Source organism: Oncorhynchus clarkii, chromosome 25, assembly GCF_045791955.1.
Source record: "Oncorhynchus clarkii lewisi isolate Uvic-CL-2024 chromosome 25, UVic_Ocla_1.0, whole genome shotgun sequence".
Classification (NCBI taxonomy): domain Eukaryota; kingdom Metazoa; phylum Chordata; class Actinopteri; order Salmoniformes; family Salmonidae; genus Oncorhynchus; species Oncorhynchus clarkii.
Window position 1 is genome coordinate 43,397,223 of NC_092171.1, and position 20,694 is coordinate 43,417,916.

The 20,694-nt window shown below is 40.8% G+C and overlaps 1 protein-coding gene across 2 annotated transcripts in view; it reads right to left on the minus strand.

Moving 5' to 3' along the window:
• LOC139383553 (papilin-like) overlaps positions 1-20,694 on the minus strand; it is an 89,112-nt gene that overhangs the window by 6,951 nt on the left and 61,467 nt on the right. Inside the window, exons 11-16 of one of the 2 annotated variants that reach the window (XM_071128131.1) lie at positions 15,291-15,417; positions 13,742-13,807; positions 2,848-3,052; positions 1,301-1,477; positions 456-606; positions 266-346 (exon numbers count right to left, since the gene is read on the minus strand). In XM_071128131.1, the coding sequence (XP_070984232.1) occupies positions 266-346; positions 456-606; positions 1,301-1,477; positions 2,848-3,052; positions 13,742-13,807; positions 15,291-15,417 (807 nt within the window). The remainder of the gene's footprint in view (positions 1-265; positions 347-455; positions 607-1,300; positions 1,478-2,847; positions 3,053-13,741; positions 13,808-15,290; positions 15,418-20,694) is intronic. The other variant, XM_071128132.1, reaches the window with a different exon arrangement.

The window sequence follows — 20,694 nt, forward strand, 5'->3', positions numbered from 1 at the left end:
AACCCCACACACTGTGATGTGTTCAGCTGCGATGCTTTTTGGTGACAGAACTGGTGAAAGGAATTAATGGATGAATTAGAAACAGAGTGTCTGTGATATCAGGAGATACCTGGATGGACAGATAGATACCTGGATGAAAGGACAAGTTGACTTGGACAGATAGGCAGATGGATGAAAGGACAAGGTCAAGTGGACTTGGACAGATAAACAGATGAATGAAAGTCAAGGACAAGTGGACAGAAGGATGAAAGAATGAGTCAGGTACCTGTGGCGTGGTCTGGCATGTAGGGAGTGAAACCATACTGTGTGTTGTCATGTCCTCTGGGATCCTGCATACTGGGGGTCGCTGGACAGAGAGATGGAGACAGGCATAAATATATAGCCAGCTATAGTAGACAGGGGGTTGCTGGACAGAGAAATGGAGACACACACACAGAGAGACAGCATGTTTTCACCTTGTGGGTGGTAGCAGGGCTGTGTGTTGCAGGTCTCCAATGTGAGGGGTTTGGGGACATAGTTACAACGTTCCACTGGGTACAGGTTCCTCTCTCTGTCAGAACACATCACCTGGCGCTCACGCAGACCTGACTCACAGCTCTTAGAGCACTGGAGACGGGAGAGGAGGAGAGGAGAGGAGGAGGGGAGGAGGAGAGGAGACGGGAGAGGAGGAGAGGAGAGGAGGAGGAGAGTAGGAGAGGAGGAGAGGAGAGGAGACGGGAGAGGAGGAGAGGAGAGGAGGAGGAGAGGAGACGGGAGAGGAGGAGAGGAGAGGAGGAGGAGAGGAGAGGAGGAGGGGAGGAGGAGAGGAGACAGGAGAGGAGGAGGAGAGGAGAGGAGGAGAGGAGAGGAGGAGGGGAGGAGGAGAGGAGACAGGAGAGGAGGAGAGGGGGAGGAGGGGAGGAGGAGAGGGGAGGATAAGGGGAGAAGAGGAGGAGAGGTGGAGGAGAGGAGGAGAGGGTAGGAGGAGGAGAGGAGGAGAAGAGGGGAGGAGGAGGATGGGAAGAGGGTAGGAGGGTAGGAAGTGTGGAGGAGGAGGGTAGGAGGGTAGGAAGAGGGGAGGAGGAGGGGAAGAGGGTAGCAGGGTAGGAGGAGGGTAGGAGGAGAAGAGGGGAGGAGGAGGATGGGAAGAGGGTAGGAGGGTAGGAGGAGGGTAGGAGGAGGGCAGGAGGGGAAGAGAGGAGGAGAGGAATGATGTGAGTGTTTAAGCATGCGTGTATGTATGTGTGTGTCTGAGCTTGAGTGTGTGTTAACTGTGTGTGTATGTGTTTGTAACGTCTGTCTGTCAGTCTGTGCCACTCACCAGTCCCCAGTCTCCAACGTGCCAGCTGACAGCCAGTAGGCATGCGGGCATGGAACAGGACTGGGCGGCTACAGGGCGGAGTGAGGCGGAGCAGGAGGTGTCTGCTAGCTGGACTGATGCTTCTCCTACACACATCACCTCTCTGGATTGATCCCCTGTCCCACATGTTACTGAACACTGCAGAGTAACACCACAGTTAGACTGAACACTACAGAGTAACACCACAGTTAGACAGAACACTACAGAGTAACACACCACAGTTAGACAGAACACTACAGAGTAACACCACAGTTAGACTGAACACTGCAGAGTAACACACCACAGTTAGACTGAGCACCACAGAGTAACACATCACAGTTAGACAGAACACTACAGAGTAACACATCACAGTTAGACAGAACACTACAGAGTAACACACCACAGTCAGACTGAACCCGGCAGAGAACCAGTCAGACTGAACCCGGCAGAGAACCAGTCAGACTGAACCCGGCAGAGAACCAGTCAGACAGAACCCGGCAGAGAACCAGTCAGACTGAACACTGCAGAGAACCAGTCAGACAGAACCCGGCAGAGAACCAGTCAGACAGAACCCGGCAGAGAACCAGTCAGACAGAACCCGGCAGAGAACCAGTCAGACTGAACCCGGCAGAGAACCAGTCAGACAGAACCCGGCAGAGAACCAGTAAGTCTGAACACTGCAGAGAACCAGTCAGACAGAACTCGGCAGAGAACCAGTCAGACTGAACACTGCAGAGAACCAGTCAGACTGAACCCGGCAGAGAACCAGTCAGACAGAACCCGGCAGAGAACCAGTCAGACTGAACCCGGCAGAGAACCAGTCAGACTGAACACTGCTCCGATTCTTTATCACAAAAAAATGGGACTAGTAGGATTGGGGTGAATTCCACTTCAATGCTGTCAATTCAGGTAAATTGACTGAATTAAATTGGATTGGATTGAATTAGATTAGATTGGATTGGTTTGGATTAGATCAGATTCAATTGGATTGGATTAGATTAGATTGGATTAGATTGGATTAGATTGGATTAAATTAGATTGGATCAGATAAAATTGGATTAGATTGATTGGATTAGATTGGATTAGATTAAATTAGATTGGATTAGATTGGATTAGATTAAATTAGATTGGATTAGATTGGATTAGATTAAATTAGATTGGATTAGATTGGATTAGATTAAATTAGATTGGATCAGATTAAATTGGATTAGATTAAATTGGATTAGATTAAATTAGATTGGATTAGATTGGATTAGATTAAATTAGATTGGATCAGATTAAATTGGATTAGATTAAATTGGATTAGATTAAATTGAATTAGATTGGATTCAATTGGATTTTAGTCATCAATTATTGTCTGTTCTTCAAATAAATGGATGTGCTTTATGTACAGAACATTCAAAGAGAGACATACAAACAATTCACGAATACAATAGTTTAAGGATTTCCCTCCAACCATGGTGACAATCTACGTATGACTCTCTCATTAGTCAACCCCCGTCGCTCTGCTGCTCAGCTTCAGTACCTACCAGGCTCCAGGCAGAGGCCCTCCAGGAGGCACACAGCTGCATGCTACAGGTCTGCAGGGTGGGCGGGGCTGGAGTGTAGGCTGCACAGACGCCGTCCTCCACCACGCGGGGCCCCGATGCATCATGGGAGACACACTGCACGCTGCGCACCTGGGAACCACCGCCGCACGACACTGAGCATGCGTTCCACTCACCTGTTGTCCAGCTAACAGGAAGTAAAGAGAGACAGGAGTTAACGTTTTGATGTTACTTAGCCCTGAGACACGGCTGTAAACTCCTAAGGCAGGGAGTCAAACTCAATTCATGGAGGGCCCAGTGTCACCTGGTTGTCTAGGTCTTCATTAATGAGTTAGGACCTCCCCTCACCTGGTTGTCTAGGTCTTCATTAATGAGTTAGGACCTCCCCTCACCTGGTTGTCTAGGTCTTCATTAATGAGTTAGGACCTCCCCTCACCTGGTTGTCTAGGTCTTCATTAATGAGTTAGGACCTCCCCTCACCTGGTTGTCTAGGTCTTCATTAATGAGTTAGGAACTCCCCTCACCTGGTTGTCTAGGTCTTCATTAATGAGTTAGGACCTCCCCTCACCTGGTTGTCTAGGTCTTCATTAATGAGTTAGGAACTCCCCTCACCTGGTTGTCTAGGTCTTCATTCATGAGTTAGGAACTCCCCTCACCTGGTTGTCTAGGTCTTCATTAATGAGTTAGGAACTCCCCTCACCTGGTTGTCTAGGTCTTCATTAATGAGTTAGGACCTCCCCTCACCTGGTTGTCTAGGTCTTCATTAATGAGTTAGGACCTCCCCTCACCTGGTTGTCTAGATCTTCATTAATGAGTTAGGAACTCCCCTCACCTGGTTGTCTAGGTCTTCATTAATGAGTTAGGACCTCCCCTCACCTGGTTGTCTAGGTCTTCATTAATGAGTTAGGACCTCCCCTCACCTGGTTGTCTAGGTCTTCATTAATGAGTTAGGACCTCCCCTCACCTGGTTGTCTAGGTCTTCATTAATGAGTTAGGAACTCCCCTCACCTGGTTGTCTAGGTCTTCATTGATGAGTTAGGACCTCCCCTCACCTGGTTGTCTAGGTCTTCATTTATGAGTTAGGAACTCCCCTCACCTGGTTGTCTAGGTCTTCATTAATGAGTTAGGACCTCCCCTCACCTGGTTGTCTAGGTCTTCATTAATGAGTTAGGACCTCCCCTCACCTGGTTGTCTAGGTCTTAATTTATGAGTTAGGACCTCCCCTCACCTGGTTGTCTAGGTCTTCATTAATGAGTTAGGACCTCCCCTCACCTGGTTGTCTAGGTCTTCATTAATGAGTTAGGACCTCCCCTCACCTGGTTGTCTAGGTCTTCATTGGACACAAATGGAAAGGATAAAACAACCAGCAGCCACTCTGCCGTCCAGGAAGTGAGTTTGACAGCCCTGTCCAATGGCGTGTCTCTGAGTGTACAAACATGTCTGAGGGTTAGAAGCTATTCTATTCCTGGTCAGACTCAGTACTGTAGCCACAAACCCCTCCACCTGCAGCTACCCACACCACAACCCCAGGCCCCCTCCACCCACAGCTACCCACACCACAACCCCAGGCCTCCTCCACCCACAGCTACCCACACCACAACCCCAGGCCCCCTCCACCTGCAGCTACCCACACCACAACCCCAGGCCCCCTCAACCCACAGCTACCCACACCACAACCCCAGGCCCCCTCCACCCATAGCTACCCACACCACAACCCCAGGCCCCCTCCACCCACAGCTACCCACACCACAACCCCAGGCCCCCTCCACCTGCAGCTACCAACACCACAACCCCAGGCCTCCTCCACCCATAGCTACCCACACCACAACCCCAGGCCCCCTCCACCCGCAGCTACCCACACCACAGTCATAAGCTGATGCTACAAACCTCAAAGCAAGCAACTAATCAGGAGGGCTATTCCAGGTTACTACCCCTCACTGGTTAGGCTAGACTTTAACACACTAAAGTCAACAAGCAGTGTTGAATACACATAAAACAGACAGTTAGCTGACAGAGGTTTCCTCTGATCATATACATACACATAGCAACACATAGCAACATAGTGCCCCTAAACACTGGTACTCTACTGAGTTAATACTAACATATAGACACTACTACTCTACTGAGTTAATACTAATATATACACACTACTACTCTACTGAGTTAATACTAATATATACACACTACTACTCTACTGAGTTAATACTAACATATAGACACTAGTACTCTACTGAGTTAATACTAACATATAGACACTACTACTCTACTGAGTTAATACTAATATATAGACACTACTACTCTACTGAGTTAATACTAATATATACACACTACTACTCTACTGAGTTAATACTAATATATACACACTACTACTCTACTGAGTTAATACTAATATATATACACTACTACTCTACTGAGTTAATACTAATATATAGACACTACTACTCTACTGAGTTAATACTAACATATAGACACTACTACTCTACTGAGTTAATACTAACATATAGACACTACTACTCTACTGAGTTAATACTAATATATACACACTACTACTCTACTGAGTTAATACTAATATATAGACACTACTACTCTACTGAGTTAATACTAACATATAGACACTACTACTCTACTGAGTTAATACTAATATATACACACTACTACTCTACTGAGTTAATACTAACATATAGACACTACTACTCTACTGAGTTAATACTAATATATATACACTACTACTCTACTGAGTTAATACTAATATATACACACTACTACTCTACTGAGTTAATACTAACATATAGACACTACTACTCTACTGAGTTAATACTAACATATAGACACTACTACTCGACTGAGTTAATACTAACATATAGACACTACTACTCTACTGAGTTAATACTAACATATAGACACTACTACTCTACTGAGTTAATACTAATATATACACACTAGTACTCTACTGAGTTAATACTAACATATAGACACTACTACTCTACTGAGTTAATACTAATATATACACACTACTACTCTACTGAGTTAATACTAACATATAGACACTACTACTCTACTGAGTTAATACTAACATATAGACACTACTACTCTACTGAGTTAATACTAATATATACACACTAGTACTCTACTGAGTTAATACTAACATATAGACACTACTACTCTACTGAGTTAATACTAATATATACACACTAGTACTCTACTGAGTTAATACTAATATATACACACTACTACTCTACTGAGTTAATACTAACATATAGACACTACTACTCTACTGAGTTAATACTAATATATATACACTACTACTCTACTGAGTTAATACTAATATATACACACTACTACTCTACTGAGTTAATACTAATATATACACACTACTACTCTACTGAGTTAATACTAACATATAGACACTACTACTCTACTGAGTTAATACTAACATATAGACACTACTACTCTACTGAGTTAATACTAATATATACACACTACTACTCTACTGAGTTAATACTAATATATACACACTAGTACTCTACTGAGTTAATACTAACATATAGACACTACTACTCTACTGAGTTAATACTAATATATACACACTACTACTCTACTGAGTTAATACTAATATATACACACTACTACTCTACTGGGGTCTATACTGATATATACACACTACTACTCTACTGAGTTAATACTAATATATATACACTACTACTCTACTGAGTTAATACTAACATATAGACACTACTACTCTACTGAGTTAATACTAATATATACACACTACTACTCTACTGAGTTAATACTAATATATAGACACTACTACTCTACTGAGTTAATACTAACATATAGACACTACTACTCTACTGAGTTAATACTAATATATACACACTACTACTCTACTGAGTTAATACTAACATATAGACACTACTACTCTACTGAGTTAATACTAATATATATACACTACTACTCTACTGAGTTAATACTAATATATACACACTACTACTCTACTGAGTTAATACTAACATATAGACACTACTACTCTACTGAGTTAATACTAACATATAGACACTACTACTCTACTGAGTTAATACTAACATATAGACACACTACTCTACTGAGTTAATACTAACATATAGACACTACTACTCTACTGAGTTAATACTAATATATACACACTAGTACTCTACTGAGTTAATACTAACATATAGACACTACTACTCTACTGAGTTAATACTAATATATACACACTACTACTCTACTGAGTTAATACTAACATATAGACACTACTACTCTACTGAGTTAATACTAACATATAGACACTACTACTCTACTGAGTTAATACTAATATATACACACTAGTACTCTACTGAGTTAATACTAACATATAGACACTACTACTCTACTGAGTTAATACTAATATATACACACTAGTACTCTACTGAGTTAATACTAATAAATACACACTACTACTCTACTGAGTTAATACTAACATATAGACACTACTACTCTACTGAGTTAATACTAATATATATACACTACTACTCTACTGAGTTAATACTAATATATACACACTACTACTCTACTGAGTTAATACTAATATATACACACTACTACTCTACTGAGTTAATACTAACATATAGACACTACTACTCTACTGAGTTAATACTAACATATAGACACTACTACTCTACTGAGTTAATACTAATATATACACACTACTACTCTACTGAGTTAATACTAATATATACACACTAGTACTCTACTGAGTTAATACTAACATATAGACACTACTACTCTACTGAGTTAATACTAATATATACACACTACTACTCTACTGAGTTAATACTAATATATACACACTACTACTCTACTGGGGTCTATACTGATATATACACACTACTACTCTACTGAGTTAATACTAATATATATACACTACTACTCTACTGAGTTAATACTAATATATACACACTACTACTCTACTGAGTTAATACTAATATATACACACTACTACTCTACTGAGTTAATACTAATATATACACACTACTACTCTACTGAGTTAATACTAATATATACACACTACTACTCTACTGGGGTCTATACTGATATATACACACTACTACTCTACTGAGTTAATACTAATATATATACACTACTACTCTACTGAGTTAATACTAACATATAGACACTACTACTCTACTGAGTTAATACTAATATATATACACTACTACTCTACTGAGTTAATACTAACATATAGACACTACTACTCTACTGAGTTAATACTAACATATAGACACTACTACTCTACTGAGTTAATACTAATATATATACACTACTACTCTACTGAGTTAATACTAACATATAGACACTACTACTCTACTGAGTTAATACTAACATATAGACACTACTACTCTACTGAGTTAATACTAACATATAGACACTACTACTCTACTGAGTTAATACTAACATATAGACACTACTACTCTACTGAGTTAATACTAATATATACACACTACTACTCTACTGAGTTAATACTAACATATAGACACTACTACTCTACTGGGGTCTATACTGATATATACACACTACTACTCTACTGAGTTAATACTAATATATATACACTACTACTCTACTGGGGTCTATACTGATATATACACACTACTACTCTACTGAGTTAATACTAACATATAGACACTACTACTCTACTGAGTTAATACTAATATATATACACTACTACTCTACTGAGTTAATACTAACATATAGACACTACTACTCTACTGAGTTAATACTAACATATAGACACTACTACTCTACTGAGTTAATACTAACATATAGACACTACTACTCTACTGAGTTAATACTAACATATAGACACTACTACTCTACTGGGGTAAATACTGATATATACACACTAGTGATCTACTGGGGTCTATACTGATATATACACACTAGTACTCTACTGGGGTATATACCGATATATACACACTAGTACTCTACTGGGGTCTATACTGATATATACACACTAGTACTCTACTGAGTTAATACTGATATATACACACTAGTACTCTACTGAGTTAATACTGATATATACATGAGTACAGTACCTTCGGAAAGTATTCATACCCCTTGACTTTTTACAAATGTTCTTGTATTACAGCCTAAATTTAAAATAGATTTATCACCTGTCTATACACAATACCCCATAATCATTTACATACATATTCACAGCCCTGAGACAATACATGTTGGAAATCACCTGGCAGCGATTACAGCTGTGAGTCTTTCTGGGTAAGTCTCGAAGAGCTTTTCACACCTGGATTGTACAATATTTGCACATTATTATTTTGTAAAATCTCTGTCAAGTTCGTTGGCTACACAGCCATTTTCAAGTCTTGCCATATATTTTCAAGTCCAAACTGTAACTAGGCCACTCAGGAACATTCAATTCAGTGTTATATTTGACCTTGTGCTCTAGGTTTATTGTCCTCCTGAAATGTGTCTCCCAGTTTCTGTTGGAAAGCAGACTGATCTAGAAGAAAAAGAAATGCACACCTATTAAGACGAGGTGCTGGCTAGCGGAGTAGAAACTTGAAAATAAAAGAGAGCCGCACACTCTAGGAGCTCAGATGCAAAAAAATGTATTACCGACGTTTCGACAGCCAAGCTGTCGTCATCGGGGTATAAAGCAGACTGAGCCAGGTTTTCCTTTAGACCTATACCTGTGCTTTAGGTATAGGCTCTATTCCATTTATTTTTATCCTAAAAAAACTCCCCAGTCCTTAACAATAACAAGCATACCCATAACATGATGCAGACACCACCATGCTTGAAAATATGAAAAGTGGTAACATTTTGTATTCAGAACATAAAATGAATTTCTTGTCCACATTTTTTTCAGTTTAACTTTAGTGCCTTGTTGCAAACAGGATGCATGTTTTGGAATATTTTTAATCTGTACAGGCTTCCTTCTTTTCACTCAGTCAATTAGGTTAGTATTGTGGAGTAACTACAATGTTGTTGATCCATCCTCAGAGTCTCCTATCAGAGCCATTAAACTCTGTGACTGTTTTAAAGTCATCATTGGCCTCATGTTGAAATCCCTGAGCAGTTTCCTTCCTCTCCGGCAACTGAGTTAGAAAGGACACCTGTATCTTTGTAGTGGCTGGGTGTATTGATACACCATCCAAAGTGTAATTAATAACTTCACCATGCTCAAAGGGATATTCAATGTCTGCTTTTTTATTTTTACACATCTACCAATAGGTGCCCTTCTTTGCGAGGCATTGGAAAACCTCCCTGGTCTTTGTGGTGGAAAGTCACTGCTCGACTGAGGGACCTTACAGATAATTGTATGTGTGGGGTACAGAGATGAGGTAGTCATTAAAAAATCATGATAAACACTACTATTGCACACAGTGTGAGGCCATGCAACTTATTATGTGACTTGTTGAGCACATTTTTACAGAGTTAGTCCATGTGACTTGTTGGGCAAATATTTCCTACTGAACTTATTTAGGCTTGGCATAACAAAGGGGTTGAATATTTATTGACTCAAGACATTTCAGCTTTTCATTTTGAATTATTTTGTAAACACTTCTAAAAGCCTAACTCAACTTTGACATTATGGGGTATTGTGTTTAGGCCAGTGACACAAACTCTCAAATTAATCCATTTAAATTCAGAATGTAACAACAAAATATGGAAAAAGTCTAGGGGTATGAACACTTTCTGAAGACCAAACACCCAGACATACTGATAAACACTTGAAGTAGGAAGTTTACATACACGTAGGTTGGAGTCATTAAAACTCTTTCTGAAGACCAAACACCCAGACATACTGATAAACACTTGAAGTAGGAAGTTTACATACACTTAGGTTGGAGTCATTAAAACTCGTTTTTCAACCACTCCACAAATTTCTTGTTAACAAACTATAGTTTTGGCAAGTCGGTTAGGTCTTCTACTTTGTGCATGACACAAGTAATTTTTCCAAAAATTGTTTACAGACAGATTATTTAACTTATAATTCACTGTATCAAATTCCAGTGGGTCAGAAGTTTACATACACTAAGTTGACTCTGCCTTTAAACAGCTTGGAAAATTCCAGAAAATGATGTCATAGCTTTAGAAGCTTCTGATAGGCTAATTGACATAATTTGAGTTCATTGGAGGTGTACCTGTGGATGTAAGGCCTACCTTCAAACGCAGTGCCTCTTTGCTTGACATCATGGGAAAATCAAAAGAAATCAGCCAAGACCTCAGAAAAAAAATTGTAGACCTCCACAAGTCTGGTTCATTCTTGGAAACAATTTTCAAACGCCTGAAGGTACCACGTTCATCTGTACAAATAGTACGCAAGTATAAACACCATGGGACCACGCAGCCGTCATACTGCTCAGGAAGGAGACGCTTTCTGTCTCCTAGAGATGAACGTACTTTGGTGAAAAAAGTGCAAATCAATCTCAGAACAACAACAAAGGACCTTGTGAAGATGCTGGAGGAAACAGGTACAAAAGTATCTATATCCACAGTAAAACGAGTCCTATATCGACATAACCTGAAAGGCCGCTCAGCAAGGAAAAAGCCACTGCTCCAAAACCGCCATAAAAAGCCAGTCTACAGTTTGCAACTGTGAAGCACGAGGGTGACAGCATCATGTTGTGGGGATGCTTTGCTGCAGGAGGGACTGGTGCACTTAACAAAATAGACAGCATCATGAGGAAGAAAATTATGTGGATATATTGAAGCAACATCTCAAGACATCAGTCAGGAAGTTAAAGCTTGGTCGCAAATGGGTCTTCCAAATGGACAATGACCCCAAGCATACTTCCAAAGTTGTGGCAAAATGTCTTAAGAACAACAAAGTCAAGGTATTGGAGTGGCCATCACAAAGCCCTGACCTCAATCCTATGGAAGATTTGTGGACAGAACTGAAAAAGTGTGTGCGAGCAAGGAGACCTACAAACCTGACTCAGTTACACCAGCTCTGTCAGGAGGAATGGGCCAAAATTCACCCAACTTATTGTGGGAAGCTTTTGGAAGGCTACCCAAAACTTTTGACCCAAGTTAAACAATTGAAAGGCAATGCTACCAAGTACTAATTGAGTGTATGTAAACTTCTGACCCACTGGGAATGTGATGAAAGAAATAAAAGCTGAAATAAATAATTCTCTCTACTATTATTCTGACATTTCACATTCTTAAAATAAAGTGGTGATCCTAACTGACCTAAGACAGGGGATTTTGACTAGGATTAAATGTCAGGAATTGTGGAAAAACGTTTAAATGTATTTGGCTAAAGTGTATGTAAACTTCTGACTTCAACTGTATAGACCAGACCACCATGGGAAGAAGATGGGAGGAGAAGGAGGAGGAGGAGAAAAAGTTTGCATCTCTGAGCTGGTTGCAAGAGGAGGAGGAGAGGTGAATGAGGAGGGAGGAGAGGTGAAGGAGAAGGGAGGAGGAGGAGGAGGAGGAGAAGGAGAGAGAGTTTGGATCTCTGAGCTGGCTGCAGGAGGAGGAGGAGGAGAGAGAGTTTGGATCTCTGAGCTGGATAGTTGCCCCTCACCCAACCTGGAGGACAGGCTTCAACACTGAACACAGACTTGAGACACTCAGCCTGAACTCAAACACAGGGAGGACTGCTGCACTGTAGCTGTGTGTTAGAGGTGTACAGGCTTTCTTTGACCTTTTACCAGCAGGTGTCTATAATGTCCAGGTTAGCATTACATGCCTATAGTGGATGATGTGTCTATAATGTCCAGGTCAGCATTACATGCCTATAGTGGATGATGTGTCCAGGTTAGCATTAAATTCCTGTAGTGGATGATGTGTCTATAATGTCCAGGTCAGCATTACATGCCTATAGTGGATGATGTGTCTATAATGTCCAGGTTAGCATTACATGCCTATAGTGGATGATGTGTATATAATGCCCAGGTTAGCATTACATGCCTATAGTGGATGATGTGTCTATAATGTCCAGGTTAGCATTACATGCCTATAGTGGATGATGTGTCTATAATGTCCAGGTTAGCATTACATGCCTATAGTGGATGATGTGTATATAATGCCCAGGTTAGCATTACATGCCTATAGTGGATGATGTGTCTATAATGTCCAGGTCAGCATTACATGCCTATAGTGGATGATGTGTCCAGGTTAGCATTAAATTCCTGTAGTGGATGATGTGTCTATAATGTCCAGGTTAGCATTACATGCCTATAGTGGATGATGTGTCTATAATGTCCAGGTTAGCATTACATGCCTATAGTGGATGATGTGTATATAATGCCCAGGTTAGCATTACATGCCTATAGTGGATGATGTGTCTATAATGTCCAGGTCAGCATTACATGCCTATAGTGGATGATGTGTATATAATGCCCAGGTTAGCATTACATGCCTATAGTGGATGATGTGTCTATAATGTCCAGGTCAGCATTACATTCCTATAGTGGATGATGTGTCTATAATGTCCAGGTTAGCATTACATGCCTATAGTGGATGATGTGTCGATAATGTCCAGGTTAGCATTACATGCCTATAGTGGATGATGTGTCTATAATGTCCAGGTCAGCATTACATGCCTATAGTGGATGATGTGTCTATAATGTCCAGGTCAGCATTACATGCCTTTATTGGATGATGTGTCTATAATGTCCAGGTTAGCATTACATGCCTATAGTGGATGATGTGTCTATAATGTCCAGGTTAGCATTACATGCCTATAGTGGATGATGTAGTAAATTAAATATATTGAATCTTTGGCCTACTTGACCTAGTAAACCTCTCTGGATAAGAGTGTCTTCTAAATGACTAACTGTGTAAATATATATCCCCTGTGTTTGAGCTCCGGGGATCAGCGGGGACACCGTAGGCCCTGGGTTACCTGTACACATATGTTCTGGGGCTTTCAGAGGGCGTCCACGCATTTGGCTGATACAGATACGCCATCCTTTATGAACAAGGACAACAACAACAACATCACCCACAACAGTGAGACCTGGGGTGTATTCATTAGTGCACATCGTAGCAAAACCTTTCGTAACGGGGGAAAAAACGTTTTTCAACAAAAACAAGAGTTTATTTTGGACAAATTCTGGTAGGTCCCGCCCTGTTTCGTTACGTTTGCTTCTGTTTGCTTCAATTTAGTTTCTAGTGAATACACCCCAGACAGCTAGGAGCCCAGCCAGACAGCTAGGAGCCCAGCCAGACAGCTAGGAGTCCAGACAGACAGCTAGGAGCCCAGACAGACAGCTAGGAGTCCAGACAGACAGCTAGGAGTCCAGACAGACAGCTATGAGCCCAGCCAGACAGCTATAAGTCCTGACAGACAGCTAGGAGCCCAGCCAGACAGCTAGGAGCCCAGCCAGACAGCTAGGAGTCCAGACAGACAGCTAGGAGTCCAGACAGACAGCTAGGAGCCCAGCCAGACAGCTAGGAGCCCAGCCAGACAGCTAGAAGTCCAGACAGACAGCTAGGAGCCCAGCCAGACAGCTAGGAGCCCAGCCAGACAGCTAGAAGTCCAGACAGACAGCTAGGAGTCCAGACAGACAGCTAGGAGTCCAGACAGACAGCTAGGAGTCCAGACAGACAGCTAGGAGCCCAGCCAGACAGCTAGGAGTCCAGACAGACAGCTAGGAGTCCAGACAGACAACTAGGAGCCTAGCCAGACAGCTAGGAGCCCAGCCAGACAGCTAGGAGTCCAGACAGACAGCTAGGAGTCCAGACAGACAGCTAGGAGTCCAGACAGACAGCTAGGAGCCCAGCCAGACAGCTAGGAGTCCAGACAGACAGCTAGGAGTCCAGACAGACAGCTAGGAGTCCAGACAGACAGCTAGGAGCCCAGCCAGACAGCTAGGAGCCCAGCCAGACAGCTAGGAGTCCAGACAGACTGCTAGGAGTCCAGACACAGCTAGTAGCCCAGCCAGACAGCTAGGAGTCCAGACAGACAGCTAGTAGCCCAGACAGACAGCTAGGAGCCCAGCCAGACAGCTAGGAGCCCAGCCAGACAGCTAGGAGTCCAGACAGACTGCTAGGAATCCAGACACAGCTAGTAGCCCAGCCAGACAGCTAGGAGTCCAGACAGACAGCTAGTAGCCCAGCCAGACAGCTAGGAGTCCAGACACAGCTAGTAGCCCAGCCAGAGCTCCTGCATGGACTAACACTACTGAACCCAGATCAGTCATAACAAGGTATCATTGTACTCCTCCAAAAGCCTTTTCACACCACATTGTCCTTAGCCCCAGGCTAAGACTGGCTCTGGGCTAGCTTATCCCGTAATCACACACACATTTGTTAACTCTGGACAACGCTTCACAGCTTTTGAGGCACTGACTGTAAATAACTAACACCATTTACTTGAAAAGTCTGTTGTTGATTTCCCAAAAGGAGTTACTGTGATACGTAGCCCCCCCACTAGTGCCCGGCTGACTCACCGACGGGTCTGAGGGCACGTCTGAGGGTTGCAGGTGCGGTTGGTGAGGGGGCGTGGCAGGGCGGTGCACAGGTAGTCTGGGTAGGCCTCGTTATCGATGGCACAGAACACCAGACGGGACTGGTAGCCTAGTGGAGGGAGGAAGAGGGAACAGAAGGAGGAATCAGTCAAGGAGGAAGAAGAAGAAGAAGAAGAAGAAGGACCAAGTCAAGATATGTCAGAAACATCATGTAAACAAAAAGACTCCAGTGACATTAGATTAAAGTAAGGTGACAGATTAAAGTAAGGTGACAGATTAAAGTAAGGTGACAGATTAAAGTAAGGTGACAGATTAAAGTAAGGTGACAGATTAAAGTAAGGTGGCAGATTAAAGTAAGGTGGCAGATTAAAGTAAGGTGACAGATTAAAGTAAGGTGACAGATTAAAGTAAGGTGACAGATTAAAGTAAGGTGACAGATTAAAGTAAGGTGACAGATTAAAGTAAGGTGGCAGATTAAAGTAAGGTGGCAGATTAAAGTAAGGTGACAGATTAAAGTAAGGTGACAGATTAAAGTAAGGTGACAGATTAAAGTAAAGTGGCAGATTAAAGTAAGGTGGCAGATTAAAGTAAGGTGACAGATTAAAGTAAGGTGACAGATTAAAGTAAGGTGACAGACTAAAGTAAGGTGACAGATTAAAGTAAGGTGGCAGATTAAAGTAAGGTGGCAGATTAAAGTAAGGTGACAGATTAAAGTAAGGTGACAGATTAAAGTAAGGTGACAGATTAAAGTAAGGTGACAGATTAAAGTAAAGTGACAGATTAAAGTAAGGTGACAGATTAAAGTAAGGTGACAGATTAAAGTAAGGTGACAGAATAAAGTAAGGTGGCAGATTAAAGTAAGGTGACAGATTAAAGTAAGGTGACAGATTAAAGTAAGGTGGCAGATTAAAGTAAGGTGACAGAATAAAGTAAGGTGGCAGATTAAAGTAAGGTTACAGATTAAAGTAAGGTGACAGATTAAAGTAAGGTGACAGAATAAAGTAAGGTTACAGATTAAAGTAAGGTGACAGATTAAAGTAAGGTGACAGAATAAAGTAAGGTTACAGATTAAAGTAAGGTTACAGATTAAAGTAAGGTGGCAGATTAAAGTAAGGTGAAAGAATAAAGTAAGGTGGCAGATTAAAGTAAGGTTACAGATTAAAGTAAGGTGACAGATTAAAGTAAGGTGACAGAATAAAGTAAGGTTACAGATTAAAGTAAGGTGACAGATTAAAGTAAGGTGACAGAATAAAGTAAGGTTACAGATTAAAGTAAGGTTACAGATTAAAGTAAGGTGACAGATTAAAGTAAGGTGACAGAATAAAGTAAGGTTACAGATTAAAGTAAGGTTACAGATTAAAGTAAGGTGACAGATTAAAGTAAGGTGACAGATTAAAGTAAGGTGGCAGATTAAAGTAAGGTGACAGAATAAAGTAAGGTTACAGATTAAAGTAAGGTGGCAGATTAAAGTAAGGTGTGTTAGGGAAGATTCAGAATTTGTACGTAACATATGTAAGATGTTTTATATTCATCAAATGTGTGTAAGTTACTTCTCATCAGAATGGTATTTTTGTGTAATTCTGTGGTGAGGTTGCAGTTATCTGTTCTATGTCAAAACTAAGTTGCCTGGGCCGCTGAGAGGGGAGAGGTCAAAGTGTCATCATGTGTAAACATATCTTTCACTCTCTACCTTTCCCATAGTGGGGAAAGGAAGGTTGCAGTGTCTGGAATCATTCTATGCTCCCTCTTATGTTGTTTCTATCTTAACCTATAGCCTCACCCTCCTCTCCGTGAGCTTGTCCAGGAGGTTGTATTTAGAGTTGGTTGCATCTAAATGACAATTTGATATATGCCTGTTGATTTGGAGGATTGGTTTATGGTTCTGGGGTTTGGGAAAGGAGACAAAGCTGAATGATGAATTATGTCTATGCTGTCTTATCCTGTGTGTGTGTCTTTACTATAAAGGACCTCATTTGAAATGTGGAAGGGGCTCTCAGAGAATTCACTGAGAGACACTGAATTTATCTGAGAGTCACAGGGTTGTGATAGAGCTCATATAATTAAAGATGGACTTTTATAACTAACTCTAACTTGTGTGTGTGGTTTGCTCCCATGATTTGGTAAATAGAGGAAATTTCCACGACATTTGGCGACGAGGAGGGGATGTGAATCTTCACTCGGTGACCGTTCCTATGATCTAGGTAAATAAGTCGTGCACGAGGGATCCCCTAAACTTGGGATCTCAGGGAGAACCACACTTCGGGAAACGGAGCAGATGGACCAACCTTTGATCTAAGAGGAAGCGAGCCGAGTGGATACCACATCTCGAACTGAGTTTTTTTTAAGAAAAAGGTGAGCGAACCACACACAGATTTGAAGTCGAGTTTTTTAATTATGCCTGTTACGTATACTCTGAGCGTGAATTCCTTTGTAAGGAAGGCACCTTGGCGGCGTAAGCAGGGCCGAGTCAGAGGAGAGTAATCTGGGGGTTTTGTGGACTCAAAAGATACTCTGCGCTGTCCGGTTGCCAGTGACCAAGAGCCCTCCTGACACTGAATTGATCACAGTGGGGATTTGGTGAGGTCTGTTGGGGTGAGGGGCCAGGGGGTCTGTGTGTTCTAGGTGAAACACGGCACTTGGTGAAGCCCTATTGGAAGAAGGACCTCATTCTGTGCGTCTGTGTGATTTGTCTAAGTGACCCTCAGATGTGGTGAATTCCAATTATTTTAAATGTGCTAGCCAGGTATGCCCTAGGTTTACTCTGTGTGAGTCGGACCGTTCTGTGTGAGCGGGGTAGGTTTACTCTGTGTGAGTTGGACCGTTCTGTGTGAGCGGGGTAGGGTTACTCTGTGTGAGTCGGACCGTTCTGTGTGAGCGGGGTAGGGTTTACTCTGTGTGGGCAAACCTTTTGATGTTCTGTGTGGACGTCAGAAAAGTTCTATGTGAAAAATCTGACCAATCCTGTGTGGATGATCCTGAAAGTTCTGTGTGAGTAACTAAGATTTCTTAAGTTTTATATGGAATCTGTGAATTATTTGAAATTATGATAAATGGTATGTGTGTATAAAGTAATGCTGAAAATGATTAGATACAATTTAAACCACCCATTCGTAGACGTACGTAGGTTTTGAGTTGATATCTTAAATAGATAATTTGATAAAGATTAAGTTTTTAAGCAATATTACAATAATCTACAAAATCTGGGAAATTGAGCTCTAGAAACTGATTAGAGTGTGTCCACTTTTGGTTATCTTACCCTAACGATGTAACTATAAAACGCATATTGGAGTATCTCCGTCTGGGGGAAACATTTGAAATTTAACTGCCTTTAAGGTCTGAACATGTTATAATTTTTCTTCCCAGTATGAGAGAAGTTGCGGGATTTATTGAATAAACTGTTTTCCATAAAGTTAAAGAGAATTCGAGGGATGCTCGATGTCATTTATAATGTCGTACAAAGCCTAAGGTTTTCCATCAAACTAATTATCCTTGCGTGACTAATGTGACGTAGTAGAGTAATTGAAAGACGTTGCATAAGTAAACATTATCTATTTTTATTAAAATTAGCAATAACTGTTTCCTAGTCATTAACTGTCGATTTTATTCTTTGATTGCTAATATGTGTAATTTGGAATTTGAGAATCATAGCTGGAGTAACGTTTGTACATTAAAATCGGGCTATTATTCTTCTGGGAATTACCGATAATGACGTGTTTTGATTTTACTTTGTAAATGGGGTTTATATCCGGAGAATTTTTGTTATTGGCAATAGCATTAGTGGTTCAGTGGTAGAATTCTCGCCTGCAACGCGGGAGGCCCGAGTTCCATTCCCAGTCACGGCGCTGGCTGAATTCAGAGTTTTTGATTGTAAATAATCTATTTGTATGTTTTGCCTGGAAAGTTATGGTCGCTAGTGTTTGTATAAGAGATAAATTGAACGTTTTCAATAGATTGTTTAGGTTAAATTGATAGGCTAATTCAATTTAAAATAATAACGAAGCGAATTCTGATGCAAGACGATGTCTGTTCACTAAATTATCTGCTGGAATAATGTATTGAGAATTGGGTCGTATTTAAATTACTGTATCAATAGAGAAGACAGTTACCTAAGTTAAAGACACTCTGAATGATAGCGGGGAGAGAATGGCGATAGGAAAGTGGTTACCGAAATGTTTTTCATTCTTATAGATTGACTGACGCATGTTATAATTTTTGCGCTGTGTGTGTTATTTTTAAAGAAATATGATACATTTCATAAGTGTGGAGAGCAAAGAGAAGAGGAAGTTATAAAGTTGAGGTTTTAATCTTACGATAGAGGTAAGGGAAAAACGTTGAAATGAGAGGGGTTATATTTTTGCCCAACTGGGGGAAAAAGAAATAGGAAAGTTGAGTTGAAAGTATGGAAGAGAGTGGGTTGTTATGTTGGCTGCTCATTGTCAGGGAAAGTTGCTGGAGGCAGGTAGATTGTTGTAGAATAACGTACATTTGCGTTATTAGTTTGAATATACTATAACCTTACTCTAATTGTTTTAACCGTTGTTCAGGTACATTTTTTAGCAGCTGATTCGCTAGGTGGGCATCATAGATTTGTGGCGTTTATTTTTACTGTATTAGGCTATGAGAATTGGGAGACTGGATGTCTGAATCATAAAACATCGTAAGGATAGCTTCTGATGGTTATTGATTCTTGGTTTGATTGTTTAAGTAACACCAGTTAATTTGAGCAGGAAAGTTCATGTAGTCTAACATTGTGGTGTGTTTCCATTATGTGGAACAATGTCAGGTCATTAAAGGTGATTGCTGGATTGAATGGTATGAGAACCTGTTGACAGAAGACTGAATGGGTATGAATGTTGAAAAGCAAGATTGGGCCAAAAACTAGTAAACTAGTATGTTAAGTGGGGGAGTATCATAGATTTTAATTAAAGTGTTGTTATAGTAGTTATATAGAGTGGTCAAAACGATTTCATATGTTTTGGGAATTAGCTAGGTTGAATTTTGTATTTGAGTTCCTTTATTATTTGCTTTTTAAAAGAAAGGTTGGAATCAAGTATGATGCCTTGGCACTTAAAATCAGATACCACCAGGAGCTTTTTACATCAGTAGTTGTTTTTTTGAGGAACATGCAGACTGTGTTTTATTTTATTGAGATGTAAACATGAGTCTCTTAGCTATTTTGTCATCTGAATCATTATAGTAGTGAGTTCTTGTGTAGTTTGTTATTTGCATGAATTTATCACTGTATCATCTGCATACATTGGAACTTCAGACCCTGTACAGACTAAAGGAAGTTAATTAATGGATGTGCTGAACAGTATTGACCTTTGTGGATATCAGCGGGGGAAAAAATTAAGTTTATTTTTATTTTACGATGATGAGACAGCAC